At 36.0% G+C, this 21,472-nt stretch overlaps 2 protein-coding genes and 1 long non-coding RNA gene across 10 annotated transcripts in view; 2 read left to right on the forward strand and 1 right to left on the reverse strand.

Annotated features, from left to right (window-relative positions):
• LOC123871265 (synaptotagmin-7) overlaps nt 1-12,932 on the forward strand; it is a 425,136-nt gene extending 412,204 nt beyond the window's left edge. For all 8 annotated transcript variants that reach the window (XM_045914960.1, XM_045914962.1, XM_045914961.1 and 5 more), the window contains 2 exons: nt 11,070-11,282; nt 12,658-12,932. In XM_045914960.1, coding sequence (XP_045770916.1) covers nt 11,070-11,282; nt 12,658-12,758 — 314 coding nt within the window. In that variant the 3' untranslated portion in view covers nt 12,759-12,932. The remainder of the gene's footprint in view (nt 1-11,069; nt 11,283-12,657) is intronic.
• LOC123871269 lies at nt 170-21,357 on the reverse strand. The gene is made up of 3 exons (XR_006797244.1): nt 16,827-21,357; nt 3,269-3,274; nt 170-179 (listed from the first exon to the last, which is right to left on the reverse strand). It is a non-coding gene; the product is annotated as an uncharacterized LOC123871269 (long non-coding RNA).
• On the forward strand, nt 4,038-4,897 carry LOC123871267. The gene has a single exon (XM_045914969.1). The coding sequence runs from the start codon at nt 4,288-4,290 to the stop codon at nt 4,750-4,752; it is 465 nt and encodes a 154-aa protein (XP_045770925.1). The 5' UTR covers nt 4,038-4,287; the 3' UTR covers nt 4,753-4,897.
• Nucleotides 21,358-21,472: the final 115 nt, after the last annotated feature.

Here is a 21,472-nt window from a genome sequence, read left to right on the forward strand (position 1 = left end):
CTGCGACGGCTAAGGAATATAGTAGATATGAAAACTAGGCTGGAAGTGTATCATGCGTACGTGGCCTCTAGTCTTAGATATGGTTTGATGTTCTGGGGTAATGGGAGTTACATTAATAGAGCATTTATTGCCCAAAAGAAATGCGTCCGAGCAATGTGTGGTGCCGCACCAATAGATAGCTGCAAACCACTTTTCAAAAAACTTAATTTGTTAACTCTGCCATGTTTATATTTATTTGATATTTGTGTCTTTATTAAGAAGCATAATGATCTTTTCACTAAAGCGTATAATGTTCGCTCTTATCCGACGAGGAATCCTAATAGGTTGGTTTTGAATTGTGTCCCTAGAACGGCAATGTATACAAAAAATTTCACTGGAATGTGCATTAAAGTTTTCAATAAATTGCCAAATCACATCAAATCATTACCTCTGGGACCATTTAAAAGAAAATTGTATGAATGGCTCAGCGCGAAAACATTCTACACTGTAAATGATTTTTTTGATTATAAAGAATGAATAAAATTATAATTTTAAAATATCTTAGTTACCTATTTGATATTATATTTATTGACTTGATGTGATTATACTATTTGCTATAATATTATTTATTGGTTGACTTACTAAGATAATAATAAGGTAATAATTATAATTTGACATGTGATATATTTAATGTAATAATGTAATTTAGTTTAATGAATTCAAAGAACAGTTTTGCATGCCTGATTATATAAGGTGAAACATTTCTACTGGACAATATGTAGTACTACTTAATAAGATCTTACTGTAAAAAATGTTTCAGCAAATAAAAAACTCTTGAATCTTGAATCTTGAATCTTGAATCATCGTTCTTTGCAACCGGTTTTGTTGTCCACCGCACTAATCGAAGTACGAACTCGAAATAATGTTTATTTACTCGCAAATGCATTATTAGATAACGGAAGCGAACGCAGTTTCATAACCGAAGCCTTTAGTAAAAAACTAGGGGTAGAATTATTACAGTCCACTCACGAAATAAGAGGTGTAGGTAATTCAGTGACGCAATGCACGAAATCATGCGACATTGAGATTAAATCGCGCATATCTACCTACACTACTAAAATACATTGTTTCATATTGCCGCTAATTTCAAGTACGTTGCCCGCTGTACATTATGAACGCGCGAAGTTTCGTATACCTAATAGTTTACAGCTGGCAGACCCGCATTTTCTTGATTCTCGAAAAATAGATATATTAATCGGCGCAGATATATTTTGGGAATTAATACACGAAGGTAACATAAGGTTACCTAACGGACCTTATTTACAAAATACGCATTTAGGCTGGATAATATCGGGACCTATCGTATTTAATACGCGCAACGATAGGCTTATTCAGTGTAATTTCACGCAATCGATAGACACGCAATTACGCCAATTCTGGGAGATCGAGGAGCTGCCTCGGGATCGGGATACGCGCACGGATGCTGAGCGTGCTTGCGAAGAACTGTTCACTCGTACTACGACGCGCAATGACGAGGGACGGTTTATTGTTAGCATACCTCTTAAGTCATCACCCGATCTTTTGGGCGAATCACTTCCACAGGCGGAACGACGCTTCCTAGCGTTAGAAAAGCGGTTAGGACGCGCGCCCGCTTACAAAAAATTATACGCAGATTTTCTTCATGAGTATGAGAGCCTAGGTCATATGACTCGCGTTTCGACCTACGGAACCCCTCATTATTTTATGCCACATCACGGCGTATTTCGCGAAAATCACTCGACTACTAAACTTCGAGTTGTTTACGATGCTGGGGCCGTTTCTAGCACGGGAATTAGCTATAATGACCTACAGTTGGTAGGCCCGCCTATCCAAGGCGACCTAATTTCAATTATATTGCGCTTCAGGCAACATCGGTACGTCGCATGCGCAGACATCGAAAAGATGTACCGACAGTGCCTTGTTGATGAAAAGCAGCGAGATCTTCAGCTGATTCTCTGGCGCGACGAACCCACGCAGCCACTCGGTGTCTATCGCCTCAACACGGTCACCTACGGAACCGCATCCGCGCCGTTTTTAAGTTGTCGCTGCCTAAAACAACTTGCATGCGAAGCAACCAATCCCGAAGTGTCGCGAATTATCAATGAAGATTTTTACGTCGACGACATGATCACGGGTTCACACGACAAAGAAACATTATTAAAATTGTGCGAAGAAACAACCAAGACGTTGCAAGCTGGTTGTTTCCCACTACGCAAGTGGATCTTCAATTTTACGTGTGAACCCGAGATGACGTCATCGTCGTGCGCTTCTAAGCAAATACTCGCGGAGAATACAAATCACAAAACATTAGGTATTGGTTGGCTTAATGACAGCGACGAATTTTATTTCAATACGGAATTTGAGTCTAATAATGAACCTATAACTAAACGCATAATTCTATCATACGCATCTCAAATTTTCGATCCACTGGGGATTTTAAGTCCGTTCATCTTGACTGCAAAAATGTTATTACAACAGTTGTGGTTATTAAAATTGGACTGGGACGACATCGTACCTACTGACATCGCGCGTCAGTGGAACCGGTTTCTCGCTTCGCTGTCGATCCTAAAAACGATACGTGTTCCTCGATATGTCATGGATATTGATCCTACATCTACCGAGAGGCATATTTTTAGCGACGCTTCTCAAACCGCGTACGGCGCGTGCGTTTATATAAGGACCGTAAGCGCTAATACGGTCAAAGTGCAATTGCTCTGTTCTAAAGGGAAGGTTGCACCGCTGAAAACCGTCAGCATCCCACGGTTAGAGCTTCTCGGTGCTCTAGTGGGTGCTCGCCTTTATAACAAGGTTCGCGATTCACTTCACTGCAACTTCGATCACGTAATATTTTGGACGGACTCGACAATTGTCTTAGGTTGGCTGCGCATGCCGCCACGATTGCTAAAAACGTTCGTTCAAAATAGGACGATAGAAATTCACGATTTGACGAAGGATCTCCCGTGGCGTCATGTAAGCGGGAAGGAGAACCCAGCTGATCTCGTTTCACGTGGGGTTGAAAATCTCGAGGAGCTCTCTTCGTCTAATTTGTGGTGGGAAGGGCCAGCCTTCCTTCGTGACAGTTTTGACTGTGAAAACGTACCTCCCTTTTACACGCACGAAGATCAGTCAAATGACTTACCTGAAATAAAGGGTAGTGACGTCACCGCGTTAGTAGCCCAGGATAGGTCGAACTCTGAAGATGGATCTATTATCGATTTCCAACGATTCTCTCAGTTCAGCCGGCTGAGACGTTCAACTGCTTATGTTTTACGGTTTTCACATAATACGCGCAATAAACTTAATAAGCGGTCGGGCGTTCTTACCGTCGATGAACTGAGAGAAGCCGACAACTTGTTGGTTAGGCTGTCTCAACTGGAATCTTTTCCAATTGAGTACAAGTCAATAGCCAACAATCGCGCGCTAAAAAATAAACATAATTTAAGTAAATTAAATCTGTTTATTGATGACAATAAACTGTTGCGAGTTGGCGGCAGGTTGGACTATTCAGAGTTCGACTATAATAAAAAACACCCAATTTTACTTTCAGGCAAACATCATTTCACGCTTCTTCTTTTTCGCCACGAACACAAATCCTTGCTACACGCAGCCCCGCAGGCGCTTCTTTTTCACCTTCGTGAATCTTGGTGGCCAATCGCAGGCAGAAATCTCGCTAGAAAGGTAGTTCACGACTGCGTGGTGTGTAAGCGCCTGCGAGGTCAAACACTTACCCCTCTGATGGGAAATCTTCCCAGCGAGAGGATTACACCCACTTTTCCGTTCTTTCGATGCGGCGTTGACTATGCCGGCCCAGTGTTCGTTTTGACCAGAAAAAGTAGGGGAGCTAAAACTACAAAGGCATACATTTGCATTTTTATATGCCTCGTTACGCGCGCTGTGCATTTAGAGCTGGTGAGTGATCTTACTACTAAAGCGTACTGTCTCACACTCAACCGCTTTGTCTCACGCAGGTCAAAACCCGCTGAAATATGGTCTGATAATGGCTGCACCATGGTCGGCCTTAAAAACGAATTCGCGCAATTTTTAGAACGCTGTAGTTCTGACATTATTGAATACGCAAATCAACAAAAAATTTAATTTAAATTCATAGTGCCGTATGCCAGCCACTTTGGTGGACTGTGGGAACGTGGAGTACAGTCGTGCAAGTACCACCTTCGCCGCGTGGTCGGTAACGCGCATCTCACATACGAAGAGTTCAGCACAGTATTAGCACAAGTTGAAGCTGTCCTGAATTCTCGTCCCCTCTCCCCAATGTCTTCCGATCCTAACGACTTCCTTCCTCTAAGTCCTGCTCATTTTCTGGTTGGCCGTACGCTCACCGCACCTGCCTACGACAACCTGGTGGAGACGCCCAAGCATAGACTCGATCGGTACCACAGGGTGGAGCAAATTCGACAACACTTTTGGAGACGCTGGTCGAAAGAATACGTATCCGAGCTGCAAACACGGACGAAGTGGAGACAAAACACGCAAGACCTCAAACCCAACACTATGGTCATCATCAAAGAGGACAACTTCCCGCCGTTGAAATGGCATCTCGGACGAGTCATCAGAAACATACCTGGGAAGGATGGACTCTCAAGAGTCGCGGAAATACAAACTGCATCCGGGCTTGTGAGGCGAGCTTATGCAAAGATCTGCCCATTAGTCGACCCTGATGAGGACAGTCTTGGAAGCCAAGAGCTCCAAGGCCGGGGGCATGTTGCGGCGTCGTAGATCGGAACGCTGACCGCGGGCGTGGGCCAACCTGATTGGTCCACGTAGCTGTGTCGTCGACTTTTTCAAAACGTCAATTCAAATGGACATTCGACATTCGCTTTTCGTTTTATATAACATCGTTGTTTTCAAAATCGTATATTGTAATCGCTAATTAGTTTGATTAAACCAAAATATCAAAAGTTCTCTTTTTTCTTCAAATACCAAGCGCAAACATATGTGTATTGTGTATGTGTGTGTGTGTGTGTACCTACTCCTTCACGCAAAAACCACTAGACGGATTTGGCTGAAATTTGGAATGGAGATAGATAGTATCCTGGATTAGCACATAGGCTATTTTTATCCCGAAAAATCAAAGAGTTCCCACGGGATTTCGAAAAACTTAAATCCACGCGAACGAAGTCGCGGGCGTAAGCTAGTTTTTTAAATAAATTTAAAATAGGGTCTAGGGTCACAAAACACTTCAAGCATAGCATTCTTCATCGTCCATTGAGTGATTTTGAGCTTTATGTTTGGTTGGTACCTAGATAGGGTTTTGTTGCAGCAACCTGTTACCACCATTTTGAATAATTGGCATAGCAAGGACCATCGAAAATTAACTCTATAGACTATCTTAATTGTCTAGACATCAAGGTCAGAATATTATTACTTCTCTAAACTTAATGTAAAATTTAAAGTGAATTGGCTTTCTATAATTTAAATTCGTGAGTTAACAATATGTAACAAATGCTATTTTTTAAAGCAAGTAAAAATATTTGAAAATGAAACTAAAAAGTCTTTCTTTAGTTATGGATATAATATTATAATAAGTATAACATTCTTTTGTAAAATTCAAATTTTTTTTAAACATAAAAAGGAATGAAATAAAGCTTTGTAAATTTTTTTTAATTTCCACATTATGGTGTCTAATATCGAGTCGCAAAATAAATTTCATTTAAAATTTCATTTCGTGTACAACGAGTTCATTTAAGCATAAAAGATTTCAAAGCAGATTTTCAGAGGATAATCCGCCGTTCAGATATTACGTTTTCCTCGCATATATCATGTCAAATAACTTATTGCAATGAACTGAAATGAAACCTGAAAAATACTGGAAAAAGCGGATAATATTAATCCGAAGACTTTTCTAACGAGGCTAGAGTCTCCATGAATAATTTAATGAAATTTTTCTTTCTTGTACAGCAATTAATATTATTAATTGCGTAGTTGAAATAAAGAGCCAGCGAGTGCCAGACCTTCGTTATTTTATAAAAGCTGAAACTTTCTTTGAGTATTGTCCTTATCACAAGGAGTAACGATCAGCGTCTATGAGTTTGGATCGTGGTGACTTTGGAACATAACAGATAATAAAGGTATAAAAAAAGTCTTACATCAAAAAGTCAATTTTTTATTTTTTCTTTGGAATAGTATTAGAAATCACGTCATACATTGCCAGACACTTGAGAGTCGTATCAATCCTCTGCCAGACACCCGTAATGTTTAAAAGTCAGAACCTCAGAGGCTAACATCTTATTGAAGGATTTGACCAGGCGCTTTCGAGTGGCACTGGCAAGTTGCCTGCGGCCTTATATTGGTATTATTAATATACTAGAGGATGCCCGCGTCTTTGTCCGCGTGGAATTAGGTTCAAGATTCAAAGATTCAAGATTCAAATATTTACTTGCTTAAAAACATGTTAACAGGATCTTATTAAATTAATGAATAATGTTTACCCACTGATAGGCATGCAAATATTTATAGCACATGGTTAAGTCTAAGGTTTTCAAAGATCCCGTGGGAACTGTTTGATTTTCCGGGATAAAAAGTAACCTATGGCCGTCACCGGGATATAAGCTAACCCTGTACCAAATTTCGTCAGAATCAGTTAAACTAAAGCTAGCAGGCAGACGGACAGACAGACAGACAGACAGACAGACAGACCGACAGACAGACAGACAGATAGACAGACCGACAGACAGACCGACAGACAGACAGACACACTTTCGCATTTTATAATATAAGTATGGATCAGCCTTGAGACCTTTTTCATCACTCCCAGAAGACATGGCTACCCCAAGCCAAACGCGATAAATCAAGATACTATCTCAAATGTAGCCAATTAACTGAGTCTCATTTTGCTACTGGATCATTTGACGTTTTTCAAAATTAATGATCGCTAAGAGTTAGGGATTTAAATTCTGTTCGGGCTATAAAGTTGCAGCGACGAGGTTTGTTAATGGGGTGCTTTATGCACTTTTAGTCAGTGGAAGGAGCATAATAATTATTATTATTAAAGAAAAAGAAAAAAACAATTATAATATGGCTAATGTTGTTATGTACACAATCTCTAAATTAAAAAACCGGTCAAGAGCGAGTGGGACTTGTACAAGGGTTTCGTACCAGCGTACAAGAAATAACACTTTTTTTTTAATTTGCATTACGGCCATTTTGATATTTTTATTATTTGTTGTTATAGCGCCAATAGAAATACACATACTGTGAAAATTTCAACTCTCTACCTACCTATGATGGCTCACGAGATAAAGTGCGCTGACAGACAGACGGAAAGATGGGCGGACGGACGGAAAGCGAAGGCTTAGTAATCGGGTCCCGTTGGCAGCCTTCGGGTACGGAACCCTGAAAAATGACAGATCTAAATGTATTACTATCTCTTTCATAATGCTCCATGTGGAAAACAATATTCTTTGGAATTGCTAAAAAAATAGCTTTATTTGAGCCACTGTTGCGAATACACTTAACAGGGCTCTCTCCGTCACTCGCTTCATACAATCGTAGTTCCAATTTCATTTGAATATTAATCAACCAAAGTCTATGAAATTTTGCAGACATATTCTAGAAACTAATATCTGTGTCTGTGGTGTTTTAGATTTTTCTAAAAATATGTAGTTTTAAAATTACAGCGGCTCAAAGATTTGTATGAAATTTTTTAAGACCGCGTAACTTTGAAACCGAATATTTTTACAGAAATCTGGAAAACCACAGACATAGATACTTATTAGTTTTTAGAATATGTCTGCAAAATTTCATGGACTTTGGTTGCTTAATATTCAAATGAAATTGGAACTACGATTGTATGAAACGAGTGACGGAGAGAGCCCTCTTAAGCTAAACTTACAATTTAAAAGCTCTGTTCTCTTTAATTAAAAGCAACGTTCACTAAAGCAAATTTATCATATTAATTAAACTGTTTTTCATAAAATTTAATCAAGCGAACCCTGCGCAGAGTTTTCAAGCGAAAAGAGTTTACTTTTCCGAAATTAAAAAAAGATAATCTCGAGGTTCCACCAGTGATAAAATTGAGTTCTAAACAAGTTCATCTAAATATATTTTAGGAAAATATTGTACCTATTCCTAGGCTTCTTTGAATCACTGAGCCGGTTATGAGTATTTCTAGCTTGAATGTCTATATTTTCTGGAAGATAGAAGAAGTCTTTGTGGTAACACTCTTGGCAGAGCGGTCGTGGTCATCACGAGGTGACGTTTTTGGGGGCAGATGTTATACGCCTCACGAGCATTCGCCACTTCTCCCTGCTGGTCGATATTCTGGTACACTCGTGCACGGCACCGCCCACAGCGGACTTGATTTGATCGGTCCATCGCGTAGGCGACCTTCCTCGCCCTTTTTTACCCTCCATCTTGCCCTGCACCACAAGACGCTCAATGGAGTCACTCTCACGCTGGGAGACATGTCCGAAGAACTTTAGCGACCCTGTATAACTACCGCCGAAAGATGTTGTATAATGCCGAGTTCTTGGAGTTACTATACGAATTCAGAAATAAATACGCAGAACTAGGTGGGTGTTAACTGTGATGAATGTTTTTGTTGCGTAAAAAATCACAGGCGCTGATGGCCGAGTACAAAAGTTGCATCAATATCCAAAGATCAATTCACAGACCTACCTGATGATTTATCATTCCTGTACAATGCCACGCATAAACCGATAAGAGGCCAATTAGTAGTATGGGTCTCATATAATCTGCCATAGCACTTCTATGTGTAAGCCCCAATGACTTTCTAAGCATGGACACATCGTGGCATACAACACAAGAGCCCAAACATGGCACACGTTTCTAAATTCACCCTATGTAGCTTCAACTGCTCCATTTATACATTCCCGCTAACATTCAAGTCCTGTAAACTAACCTCAGTGATTAAGCCGCAATGTAAATCGATTATTGCACTCGAAGCTGAATAAGGTGATTTTAGAAGCAAACTTGAACAAAAAATGGAATGGAGTAGTGTAGCACTATTAATTTTTGTTATTTCTTTGAGAGATTTTTCGTTTTTGTAAATATGAAACTATTATACTATATCTATACTATATACTATTCTGCTCGTGCTGATTCACTGACTGACTGACTGACTGACTCATTTGATCACCTCTTCTGTAAAATTTTGTATGTTTTTTTTTTTACCGATGGTTTATATATATAGAGGACAAAAAATGATTCGGAGGAAAAATATGGATAGAGCTGATGATTGAGGATTTCGGTGAGGAGCACGGCCAGGGTATTGAAGATAGGTGGGGGGTGCTCGAACAAATGTCACTCAGAACTTCATCCAATTGACAGGGAGCTGAAAAATAAAACCAAAATGGCGGATTCAAGATGGGCCTTGAATCAAGATGGCCAAAGGCCTCCCACCAGCCGACCTAAACCAATTAAGAAAATCTCAATCGGCCCAGCCGGGAATCGAACCCGGGACCCTCGTCATACAAATCCACCGCGTTACCACTGCGCACTGGAGGTCGTCAAAAGATCTATCTATACATATAATAAAATTGTAGAAAAGTGGTGTCTGTACAATGGAAATATATAAAAAAAAGTAGCAGGGGTTGTTAATAATAACAACCCCTGCTACTTTTTTTTTATCGATGCCGAACCCGAAATTGTAATTAATTTTTTTTTTGTCTGTTTGTCTGTGTGTTTGTGCACGCTAATATCAGAAACGGCTTATTCGATTTAGATACGGTTGTCACTAATATATTGTAGTAAGCTTCACTTAACATTTAGTGTTTATTTCATGTCAATCGGTTCATAAATAAAAAAGTTATGTCAATTTAAAGAATCACGGCGAACATTTTTAACGTACAGATACACGCCTCGCGCCTGAGCGTCCGTGGCTATATAAAGCGCGCTGAGAGCTATTCCACGCGAACGAAGTCGCGGGCACAGCTAGTAATAAAATAAATGTGATACAATAATGGCCAATAGATTTTACATTAAACAAAAAAAGCTACTCCACAGTTTTGTTTTTCCGACATTCGTGACGCGCCCTTCCATCTGTCTCTTTCCGATGTGCGTGAGAGAAAGGAATGGGAACATTGCAAATAATTTTAGATATTTCTAGTGTTTTCAATGGTTTTACTAAGTATTTTACACTTTTTCGCATGTTATCTTACGTAAATAAAATTAACTTACCGGTGGTAAGTCACACCATCTCTTTTCTGCGTCGTTAACGTATTATTTTGGCACTTTTTGATCGCGCATTTAGGCGTCTTGACAGCTTTGCAGTCAACATGCGACTAATGAAGAAAGTGTGCTTACACCGAGTATAAGCACACTTACTTGGTCCCGTGTTATGCGCGCCAGTGCGATGTCCTTGCTTAGAAAGTCATTGGTAAGCCCACTTCGTTTTAAGACTACAGACCGTTCACTCTAACTTGTCCCTTGCCATCATGTTGGTACTAATGCAGGTCACACAATAATAAACCCTAAGTTCAAAGGAATAAAGCAAATAAGCAATGGTGCCAACATAACGGCAAGGGAAAAGTTACAGTGAACGGTCTGTAACTTATCAAAAATCGCAGCAAAGCACTAACTTGTCTTTAAATCAAAAACTCTATCCACTTTCCCAGTATATTTATACTAATTTCCTTAGTGGTCATTATTTTAGAATGGGTATATGGGTAATAAAAGGAAGGGTAATGATTTTAGCAGTCTATGTATGTATGTATGTTTGTATCCAGATTGTGTGTGTTCCACCGTAGTGCCTAAACTATTCGACCGATTTTGATGAATGAGGTGCCAATTGATTCGTTGTAAAGGTTTGAGTGCCATAGGCTATATTTTATACGAATAAATTGACAGAACCGATGTTACATCAAAAAAAGTAGGTCTCTAAAGATTTTTTTTGCTATTCTATCGAGTGGGATGTCAAATGAAAGAGGAGAAAATTCTGAGCTCATGTATATGAATGTACAATAACATTGAAATATACCAAGCGCCGGAAAAACAATTTTACTCCAATATTTCAGCGTTTATTAAGACGATCGCAGTCGGGTTTTAGTTTTCAACTTTATCTTGTTAATTTCCAGATCCATACGTAAAAGTGTGGCTTCAGTTCGGTGACAAACGCATAGAGAAGCGCAAGACGGCTGTATTCAAATGTACTCTGAATCCTGTGTTCAACGACTCATTCTCATTCAACGTCCCGTGGGAGAAGATCCGAGAGTGCTCCCTTGACGTGCAGGTTATGGACTTCGACAATATTGGCAGGAATGAGCTGATTGGTAGAATACTTTTGGCTGGTAAGTTTCTTACTTTAGGACGCTGGGAAAATCAGGAGTGCAATATTCAACTACACTCAAAAACTCGTGTTCAAGTACACTATGAAATTCGTGTTCAATCGCACTTTGAAATCATTGTTCGATTGAGCTCTGAATCCTGTATACAACGAGTTCTCATTCAACGTCCCGTGGGAGAAGATCCGGGAGTGCTCCCTTGACGTGCAGGTTATGGACTTCGACAATATTGGCAGGAATGAGCTGATTGGGAGAATACTTTTGGCTGGTAAGTTTCTTACTTTAGGACGCTGGGAAAATCAGGAGTGCAATATTCAACTACACTCAAAAACTCGTGTTCAAGTACACTGTGAAATTCGTGTTCAATCGCACTTTGAAATCATTGTTCGATTGAGCTCTGAATCCTGCATACAACGAGTTCTCATTCAACGTCCCGTGGAAGAAGATCCGGGAATGCTCCCTTGACGTGCAGGTTATGGACTTCGACAATATTGGCAGGAATGAGCTGATTGGGAGAATACTTTTGGCTGGTAAGTTTCTTACTTTAGGACGCTAGGAAAATCAGGAGTGCAATATTCAACTACACTCAAAAACTCGTGTTCAAGTACACTGTGAAATTCGTTTTCAATCGCACTTTGAAATCATTGTTCGATTGAGCTCTGAATCGTGTATACAACGACTTCTCATTCAACGTCCCGTGGAAGAAGATCCGGAAGTGCTTCCTTGGTGTGTAGGTTATGGACTTCTACAATATTAGCATGAACGAGTTAATTATATTAGTTGATTGACGAAATCATATTTATCAAAGGTGTGTGAAGTCTGTAAAACTGCAATAGGCTAACGTGATAAAATCTTAACCCTTCTCATTCTGAGACTCCGTGCGCAATAGCGGTTCAGTGATAGATTGCGATGATGATGTGTTATCAACAGGAGTCTTCAATCTTTTTCTCCCTTTTTTAACCCCCGACCCAAAAAGAGGGGTGTTATAAGTTTGACGTGTGTATCTGTGTATCTGTGTGTCTGTGTATCTGTGTATCTGTGTATCTGTCTGTGGCATCGTAGCGCCTAAACGAATGAACCGATTTTAATTTAGTTTTTTTTGTTTGAAAGGTGGCTTGATCGAGAGTGTTCTTAGCTATAATCTAAAAAAATTGGTTCAGCCGTTTAAGAGTTATGAGCTCTTTTCTAGTTTTCTTGTACAAAAGAAGGTTAGATAACCGTTAGGTTCTTAATATTATGTCAATAGACAAATGTCAAGCTGTCAAGATGGACGTTTCCTAAATACATAATTATTTATTTGAAAATGATGTTTTGGAAAACTCAAATACTTTGGATCGTCGGGGGTGTTATAAATTTTTAATTTACACTTGTCTTTTTACAGGTAAAAACGGCTCGGGAGCGACGGAAACGAAACACTGGCAAGACATGATCACCAAGCCACGGCAGACCATAGTGCAGTGGCACCGCCTCAAACCAGAGTAGAGGGCCAATGTATCCATGCGTACAGTTGAACGGTAGATAGGGATAACGCTATAGATAAGACAGAGATGGAAGTATGCCAGCTTGGTAGTTTATTTATGACCAATGACCTATATGCTCTAGATGGGTCATTCCGAATAAAAAAAATTGAGGGCTACAGCTCGCTCCAATGAAAAGGCATTGGGGGCATTTCACGTCAAGCGGACAGCCAAAAAAAAGTGAGGTCGTGGATTTTGTTTATACTCTGGTCAGTTATACTTCTAGTAGACGTGGATATATACACACAATGTTTTTTTCCTATGATGCATTATTGCTGAGTTATGAGCTTTTAAAAATTTACTAAGAATGAAGTCCGTTATTTTTGGATGCTTATTATTTGTAACAATTCATTTGTAAAAAAAATTAAAAAGCATTTTTTATTATAGTTAAAAAGTTGAAATTTTTATTTTTTTTATCGAATTCTAAATTTAAATTTTTTAACGTATAGTAAACCGGAAGTGAACATTTCAAATCGATATTTGAGTAACTTGGCCAGAATAAAAATATTTTTTTTTTACCGTGAATTAAAGCTTACATGTACTTATTTTTCACCAAAAAAAATTGTAACGTGGAGTCTAATAGTTTAGGACTTAGAGCATATAGAATACATAGATATAACTATGAGCACTTTCTAAGCAGTCGGGTTTATGCACTAACATGCTAAAATACTACGCTATGAATAATTTATTCATTCATTCTAACATGAAATATACAAAAATAAAAGATTTTTTAAATAAAATGTAATCTATACTAATAAATAAAATTGGAGTGTCTGTCTGTAATTTCGAAATAACTACCACATATTAAGCTCATATGGTTATTTAAACGATACCATAACTGAATCACACGTTTTTAAAAATTTTGTCTGTCTGAACGGGCTAATCTTCGGAACGGCTGAACCCATTCTGACGGGATTTTCACAGACAAGTAGAGGATTGGCCAGGGAGTAACATAGGCTACTTTTTAACCGACTTTCAACAATGGAGGAGTTGTGTTTTTCTACCTATGTACATTGATATCTCCGAGATTTCTGAACCGATTTGCGTAATTTTTTTTAATCGATAAAGGAACTTTGCGACATTGTTCCATAAAAAATTTGGATTTCAACTCCTCAATCCAGATGCTGCAGGGGCCCCATCACTAAAGCTGGTGGGATTTGGAAACTGTCGGTTATAAATTGATATGGAAAGTATCTATAACAGGTAAACACTTTGGCTTTGACCTCGAGGACCCAATTCCTCAACCCTGATGCTGTAAGGAATTGCATTCCTAAATCCTGGTGATCCCTCGGGATTTTTAAAGGATCATCCGTTTAAATGTTTTTACGTGGTAGAGAAACACGTTGTATCCCGGGGATGGGCTATTACGGATAGACCACTTTTGTCCTGGGAAATCAAAAGTTCCCACAAGATTTGTTCGCCCTGACTAAGCAACCAATCAACTTGATTTTTAGCATAAAGATACTTGAAAGGACGCAGAGTAACATAGGCTACTTTTTATCATGGCAAGTCAGAGTTCCCACGGGATTTTTAAAAATCTAAATCCACGCGGACGAAGTCGCGGGCATCAGCTAGTTACAAAATAAAACACTCCATTTTAATTAATACTGTTTCAATCTAGAAAGAAAGAAAGAAGAAGAAAGAAAAACTGTGTATTTGGTACCAACAAAAATATAACTTAAAATAAATAAAATATGAAATAGGACGCGTGGTGTGTGGTGCCAAAATGGACTCCACTCAGCATTTGCTGTGCCTGTGTCGGGAACGCAGGCACAGCGCTGGTCTTCCGTGAAGCCAGAAGTTTCGGACGGTAACTATAGGATGCAATATAAGTGAATACAAAATAAATAATGTGGTTAGTAGATATAGGGTTAGTACAATAATTTAGTAATAAAGTGGGTATATAATAAAATAAAGTAGAATAAAGATGTGGGAGGACCTGAACTACGCGCCTTCCTCACCCTTTTGCTGACGCAATAACAAAATTCTTAAATTTGATTTGAACCATGTTTTTGTTTTGCTTATATCGCGTAGGGGAGGAGGCAGGTTGTTCCAGCATTTCGTAGCGGCATATTTAAAGCTACCACGAAACGCTGCGGTTACATGATGAGGAGTTTTTAGAGTCCAGACTCTGTTGGAGCGAGTGTTGGTCTTTTTGGCCCATTCGATCTTATTAAAGAGGTAGTGAGGCTTTTGAGACTGTATCTCAATTAATAAAACCACTCTAAGTCCTAAACTATTAGACTCCACGTTACAATTTTTTTTGGTGAAAAATAAGTACATGTAAGCTTTAATTCACGGTAAAAAAAAAATATTTTTATTCTGGCCAAGTTACTCAAATATCGATTTGAAATGTTCACTTCCGGTTTACTATACGTTAAAAAATTTAAATTTAGAATTCGATAAAAAAAATAAAAATTTCAACTTTTTAACTATAATAATCAATGCTTTTTACTTTTTTTTACAAATGAATTGTCACAAATAATAAGCATCCAAAAATAACGGACTTCATTCTTAGTAAATTTTTAAAAGCTCATAACTCAGCAATAAAGCATCATACGAAAAAAACATTGTGTGTATATATCCACGTCTACTAGAAGTATAACTGACCAGAGTATAAACAAAATCCACGACCTCACTTTTTTTTGGCTGTCCGCTTGACGTGAAATGCCCCATTGCGGTTGTCAAACTATAACTGTCAAACTATGATACTAGGTCTCCGTACCTATATAGTTCTCTATTGATAAGGACGTCTTTAGTTTTTTCAACATCAATAGAATTTTAAAAAGTTCTTCATTTATTACTTTATTATTCACGATCATAAAAATCTGAGCATGGATGATTTATTACATAGATAGTAAGTATTGATGCTGTATCAAACTAATTAGTAAAGTATTTTAATAATAAAAATATAACTTTTTTTATTAAAATCCTTGTGTAATGGAAATTTTAACAAATATGGAACTTAGACTTAAAGTGACGGAATTATTTAAAAACTTATAACGTAAGTAGTCTTAAATAAAATAATTAACATAAATTATGTTTCGGATATTACTGTAAATTACCTTGATTTTCAAAAATCGATTTAATTACTCTTAATTCAGATCTGTCTTGTCTATAGTATTAATGTAAAGGGCCCTATACAAATAATTACAAAACGTCATAAGACTGAGCGGTTTAAAAAATAAAATGACAAAAATTGAATCTCTTCGTCGATATCACCGCTAATAAATGGCTTTGTTTTTATTAAATACACCATATTATAACTTATGATTAATTCTAGATCAAATCGACAAACATTTAATGTCTTTTAAAAAATTTAAAAAGCTTAAGAGCGATAACGCACTCATACAATATGAATCCGTGAAGATACGGATTTGAAGAACTCTGACCGAATTCGGATATTGCTTACGCACTAACCCGATCTCTCACCCAAATCCAAGCTATTCAGTGGACATCTTTGATATAATCTACGTCACATCATGTCCGATTTGAATCCTAGGCATATCCGATATATTCTCGCGGATAACGGAGAGAAATCGGATGACGGAAGTCGGATCTAGTGCGAAAGCAACCATACAAAATAATTTTATGACTATCGGAACGTATTTTTACAAATTCAGATCGGATAGTGCGTAACCGCCCTAAAAGCAGAGGAAGTTTAAACTTGAAAAGAAAATTTTAAAAGAAATCCAGCGTCCAAAAATTATTAAATTGCGAGTAACGCAATAGCCCTTCTCGTATTACGAATTTAAATCAACGGTTCTCAAAGTTTAACCACCTTTGGATTATTTTATTATATTTAGCACATGAATGTAAATCGTAAAAATTTGCAATATGGTATCGAGCAAACATGATATTAAAAATGGTTTAAGAAGAGGTAAATTTTTATCCATTACCTACGTGGTATGACAAAAAAAAATACCCAAGAGACATTCCCATAAAAGGAATGTCAAAAAATAAAAAATATATCAACGTTATTTGTTTCAGCTCTATGAATTTTAAATTTATGAAACGGTAATCGATACAAGACGTGTCAAAGACCAAATTTTGTAGAACATAATATTTCAGTAACACTTAATAATTAGGCTAAACTAGGGTTCCGTATTCAGAGGGTGCTGAATTGTTTGCTAGGCGCTACCATTTTAGCGCCTCGTATTTTGTCGCCTTAATGTTGCTCTAGCGTCTATATTGTTATTTACTAGAAGTATTTATATTGTGTGGTAGTACGGAACCCTTTGTGCAAGCGTCCGGCTCGCACTTGGCTTTTTAAATACTTCAAAGCTTAGTCCAATCACAAACTTACCTTACATTTTTTACTTAGCCATTTATTACATAGTGATATCGATGTCTCAAATTTTCATGGTCTATGGCGCTCTTTCTGAATTTCGAAAATTATTTCAATTTATACTTAGTTAAGTTTATAAAGTTATGTCAAAGAAAACGTTTGCAAAGTACATTACAAATTAACAGTATATTATACCGTCATATACAAACTATTCAAATGTTTTGTTTTATCAAAACACGAATGTTAGTTTCGTTTAAGTTTAAGTAAAACATAGATAGTACCTACCTACTAGGTAACTAAGGTAAGTTAACAAAATAAACGCCTGGTCATATAAAATTAGAACTAATTTACTTCAACGGTTTTGCTTTTCGTAAGTCTACCTCTAGAATTTTGTGAAATTAATTATTATTTTTACTATCACATTAGTTAGTCAGTATTTTTTTACATTACTCACCAGAAAACAGTATTTTGTGGACCGATTATATTCTAGGTAGGTATTCAAATTAAGTTAGATATCTAATAATATTGAAATAATAACTTTTAAATTCATTATTATTAATTAAAAAATAATTATTATTAATATGTAATTATACCTTATCTTAGGATCTTTGCCATCTGACTTATTTTTATAATTATGTTTAAATACACATATACTATTATGTATATTATTTTTTCAATTAATTTAATACAAAATATTACCTGTGCTAAATGCTCTTTCTACAAAAATACTTGACGTTTAAATGTAAGAGTTGAAAAATTTGATGTTAAGGTTTTAAATAAGTGGTTAGATATATTTTATTTATTAATAATAATATAACTGTTAAATTGTAGTTAAAATAATGATAAATGGTCGTATCGTATCGCACAAAAATGAGTAGATGATTTTTTTAATCGTAATTGTTAACATTTCATTAGCGAGTCTTCTTTGTTAAATTGTTTAGATTCTTTAAATTAATTAACATGACATATTTATAGCGAGTTTAAAAACTTTTGCTATACGGACTTATATTTAATGAATTGCGCAATGGGGACTAATTAATATAATAAATTAAAGAACTGCCAATGTGCACCTTCGCAATAACTTGTGTCAAAAATACCCGAACGATTGGACTGCAAATTGAAAAAAAAAAACTTTTTGGAAAAAGATATTGAAACTAGGGAACGTGATGTGCATTATTTTCTGGATGCCATTTTGGTTATTAAACACTAAAGTTTGATTTTTTTTATTTTATTAAAACATATTGTAAATTGTACTAAAATAGATTTTACGCTTGTTGTTAACTATAATGTTATGAAGCTTACATTCCGTGATGTACTTAGACAAATTGATGTTGACGATCCCGTTTCAATATTGTATACATTTATAAAGGTTTTATAGAAGAATGTAGAATATTTTATAACAATTGTGAACTATTTGTTGACATGACATCACCGGATATTTCTTTAAAACTAAAAAAACATCAACTGCAGTTTTTTTAACTTTAAGAAAAAGGAAAGTTTGAAAATATTTACTACATTAAAAAATTGTGTACCTACGTTGATAAATAGTTCATAGTAAATACAAGTAGTTTGTTGTTATAGATTTATAGACAGGTCAACGTTTGTAACTTAGTTGAAAAACTGAAATAGTAAAATTGGATTTAGAAAAACCTCTACCTACCCCTCGACCGAGCTTCAGAACCCGATTTTAGAAAAAAAAATGCCAACAGATGTAAAATAGCTCGTAAAAATATTATAGAGATTTAGATATAGTATCTGAGCCATTATTGGTTACACCGATACTAGTTGAGAAATTTAACATAGTGAATAAAAAGTAGTTTTACCTTAAAATGAATGATTTGTAATTCATAAGCATTGAAAGTTTCGAAACAAGTGTCGGTTCAATCAATACTATGTTAGTACTAATGACGGTAACTTTGATAAAGTTAAAAAAATCTAAAACTCTAGCCTATAAGAAAGACTCAAGGCTCGGTGTATAGATTCTGTGGTTACTTGAAATCATTTATAGCTCTGCGCTAAAATAAATATATTTTTTACTCCCGAATTTTTGGATGCGAGTGTAGCATAGAATGGGAGATTTGGTGGGACTTAAAAAGTGCTTTTTTCGTTATTTTTGCTATGCATTTTAATGGTTTTTCCTTTATCTACATGTGCGCAAATGCTTTTAGTCTTAGTGATGGATATTGGATGCATTGAGCGATTTATTGACTTAATAATCACTTGAAATAAGCAAAATATTGTATAGGAATCTATTTTCCAGTTTTAATTTTGGTTTAGTTTAGGCACTGAGCACGATTTCTTTTTTTTATATTGACACGTACGTACAGTCTAAGATAGAACACGGTAATCTGAAAAAAGTTTGGCTATTAATACAACTAAAACCTAAAGTCATCATAAAAATAAAAACAGATCAGTACGATAAATCTGTGGTCCTCTTTTTATATTTAGTTATTTTAAATTTTCTAAATGCGTTGATCTAAATCGCTCAAATCGTTCAATACACATAATTAATATCTATCTATGGTCGTATGAGTAAAAGTTTTCACTTCATTATTTGAAGCATATCTTCGGTAGTAAATTTAAAATACCTATATATAATGTAATAAGTAAAATAAAAAAGGTCAATATGAGAGGAATTATTCTATAAATGTATATAAGAAAATAGGAATATTTTAATGAATCGTCGCGCAAAGTTTGAGAACCTTGAGCTATTTTCGTACTCGTAACGTTTTTAACATTATTAAAACCATTTCAATCTTCCGTGTACTACCTCTACCATTATTTTGAATAAAATATGATATTATGCTCGAGTTGCTAAGGTGGGACAAAATTGACAGTTTCGTTGAGACTTTTTTTCATTAGGCATAACGCAGACGACTGCTTATAATCGGACTCCAATTTATATCCGACAACAGCCAATTTTGGTTAGTGACGATTAGGTGACCAATTTTCTATTACTACTAATACGTACTAATTATTACCTGCTAATATTATAAATGCGAAAGTGTGTCTGTCTGTCTGTCTATCTGTCTGTCGCGACGTTTTCACGGCCCAACCACTGAGCCGATTTAATGAAATTTGGTACAGACTTGGAATATATCCCGGGGAAAGACATAGGCTACTTTTTATCCAAGAAATTGAAGAGTTCCTCCGGGATCTTAAAAACCCGAAATCCATGCGGGCGAAGCCGAGGGTATCCTCTAGTTCATATTAATTATCATGTTCTAGGTATCCTTTTCTTTGACATAGGCTATCCCGTCATGTTAGTAAACTAATAATAATTTTTTAAATATTATTTTTTCACCGACTTTTGTCGAGCCGATTTTTATCAGTCGTCTATAGTTAGGCCTAAAATATAATATTTATGCATTGTGATGTACAATATATTAACATATCAGTTTTTTACGTTCCAATACATAGGTAGCGGCACAATCTAGAGAACATATTTTCATGGGAAATATTTAAAAAAGATTGCATATTTTTCTCGAAATAAATAAAATAAATTTTAAGACCTTAGATACCATAAACCTTAGATGGTCATAATACTTAAAGGCTATGTCATCTGAGCCATAATCTAAAATATTGTTTGATTTAACTTAACTAATACCTATCGTTTTTAATTATTGTTTGTAATTGAATATGTATAACATTTGTAAACGTTCACAAATGACTGAGAAATATAAAAATGGCGACGAACTGTCAGTTTTCGCGCGCTTTCACGGACAGCCATTTTGAATGCTTGTTGATAAAATGACAGCTCAAATATATAATGTAACTTTGTAATCGCGATCGGTGTCTATTTTGTGCAATATTATAAATGTTATTATTAGGAGAATTGTGATTTTACCAATATAGTTGATTATTTTAACGTATAGTTAAAAATTAACGTTTTAAAATATTTAATATCATATGACGTTAAGAGATCAGTGTTTAGGGTATAGAAAAAACAATGTTAAAAATGTATTTATAGACTGTTACCATAAAATTGGCTTGTCTATGGTTAATTATAATGTAGTTTGATGAAAAAAAAAATAGTTTCTGTCGTGTTACAATGAATAATCCACGAAATTTTTTTTTCAATTTTTTTTTAATTTTATTTACATAATTAGATGTATGTTTATATAATACGTATTCAAAGTGTTGAGAATAACTGTATTCTGTATTTATTATACTTGTGAGATTAATTATTCCCAAATAAATTATTGAGTTAATAAATTGCTTTTTAATAAAAACATTCGAAATATAGGTATTGTCGGCTGCGTGACTGATGGGTAGGTATAGGAACTGCAGTGGTTTGATAACAAATAAAAAATAATTTCAATAGATAAAAATTAACCATGTGAATTAAAATCTGCAATAAAATGCCAGTCAAAGCCAACTAAGTTATAAAA

The sequence above is a fragment of the Maniola jurtina genome, chromosome 13 (genome assembly GCF_905333055.1).
Source record: "Maniola jurtina chromosome 13, ilManJurt1.1, whole genome shotgun sequence".
Lineage (NCBI taxonomy): Eukaryota > Metazoa > Arthropoda > Insecta > Lepidoptera > Nymphalidae > Maniola > Maniola jurtina.

What these genes read in the sequence shown, in the direction of transcription:
- LOC123871267 (XM_045914969.1), top strand. Translation starts at nt 4,288, where the DNA reads ATGTCTTCCGATCCTAACGACTTCCTTCCTCTAAGTCCTGCTCATTTT.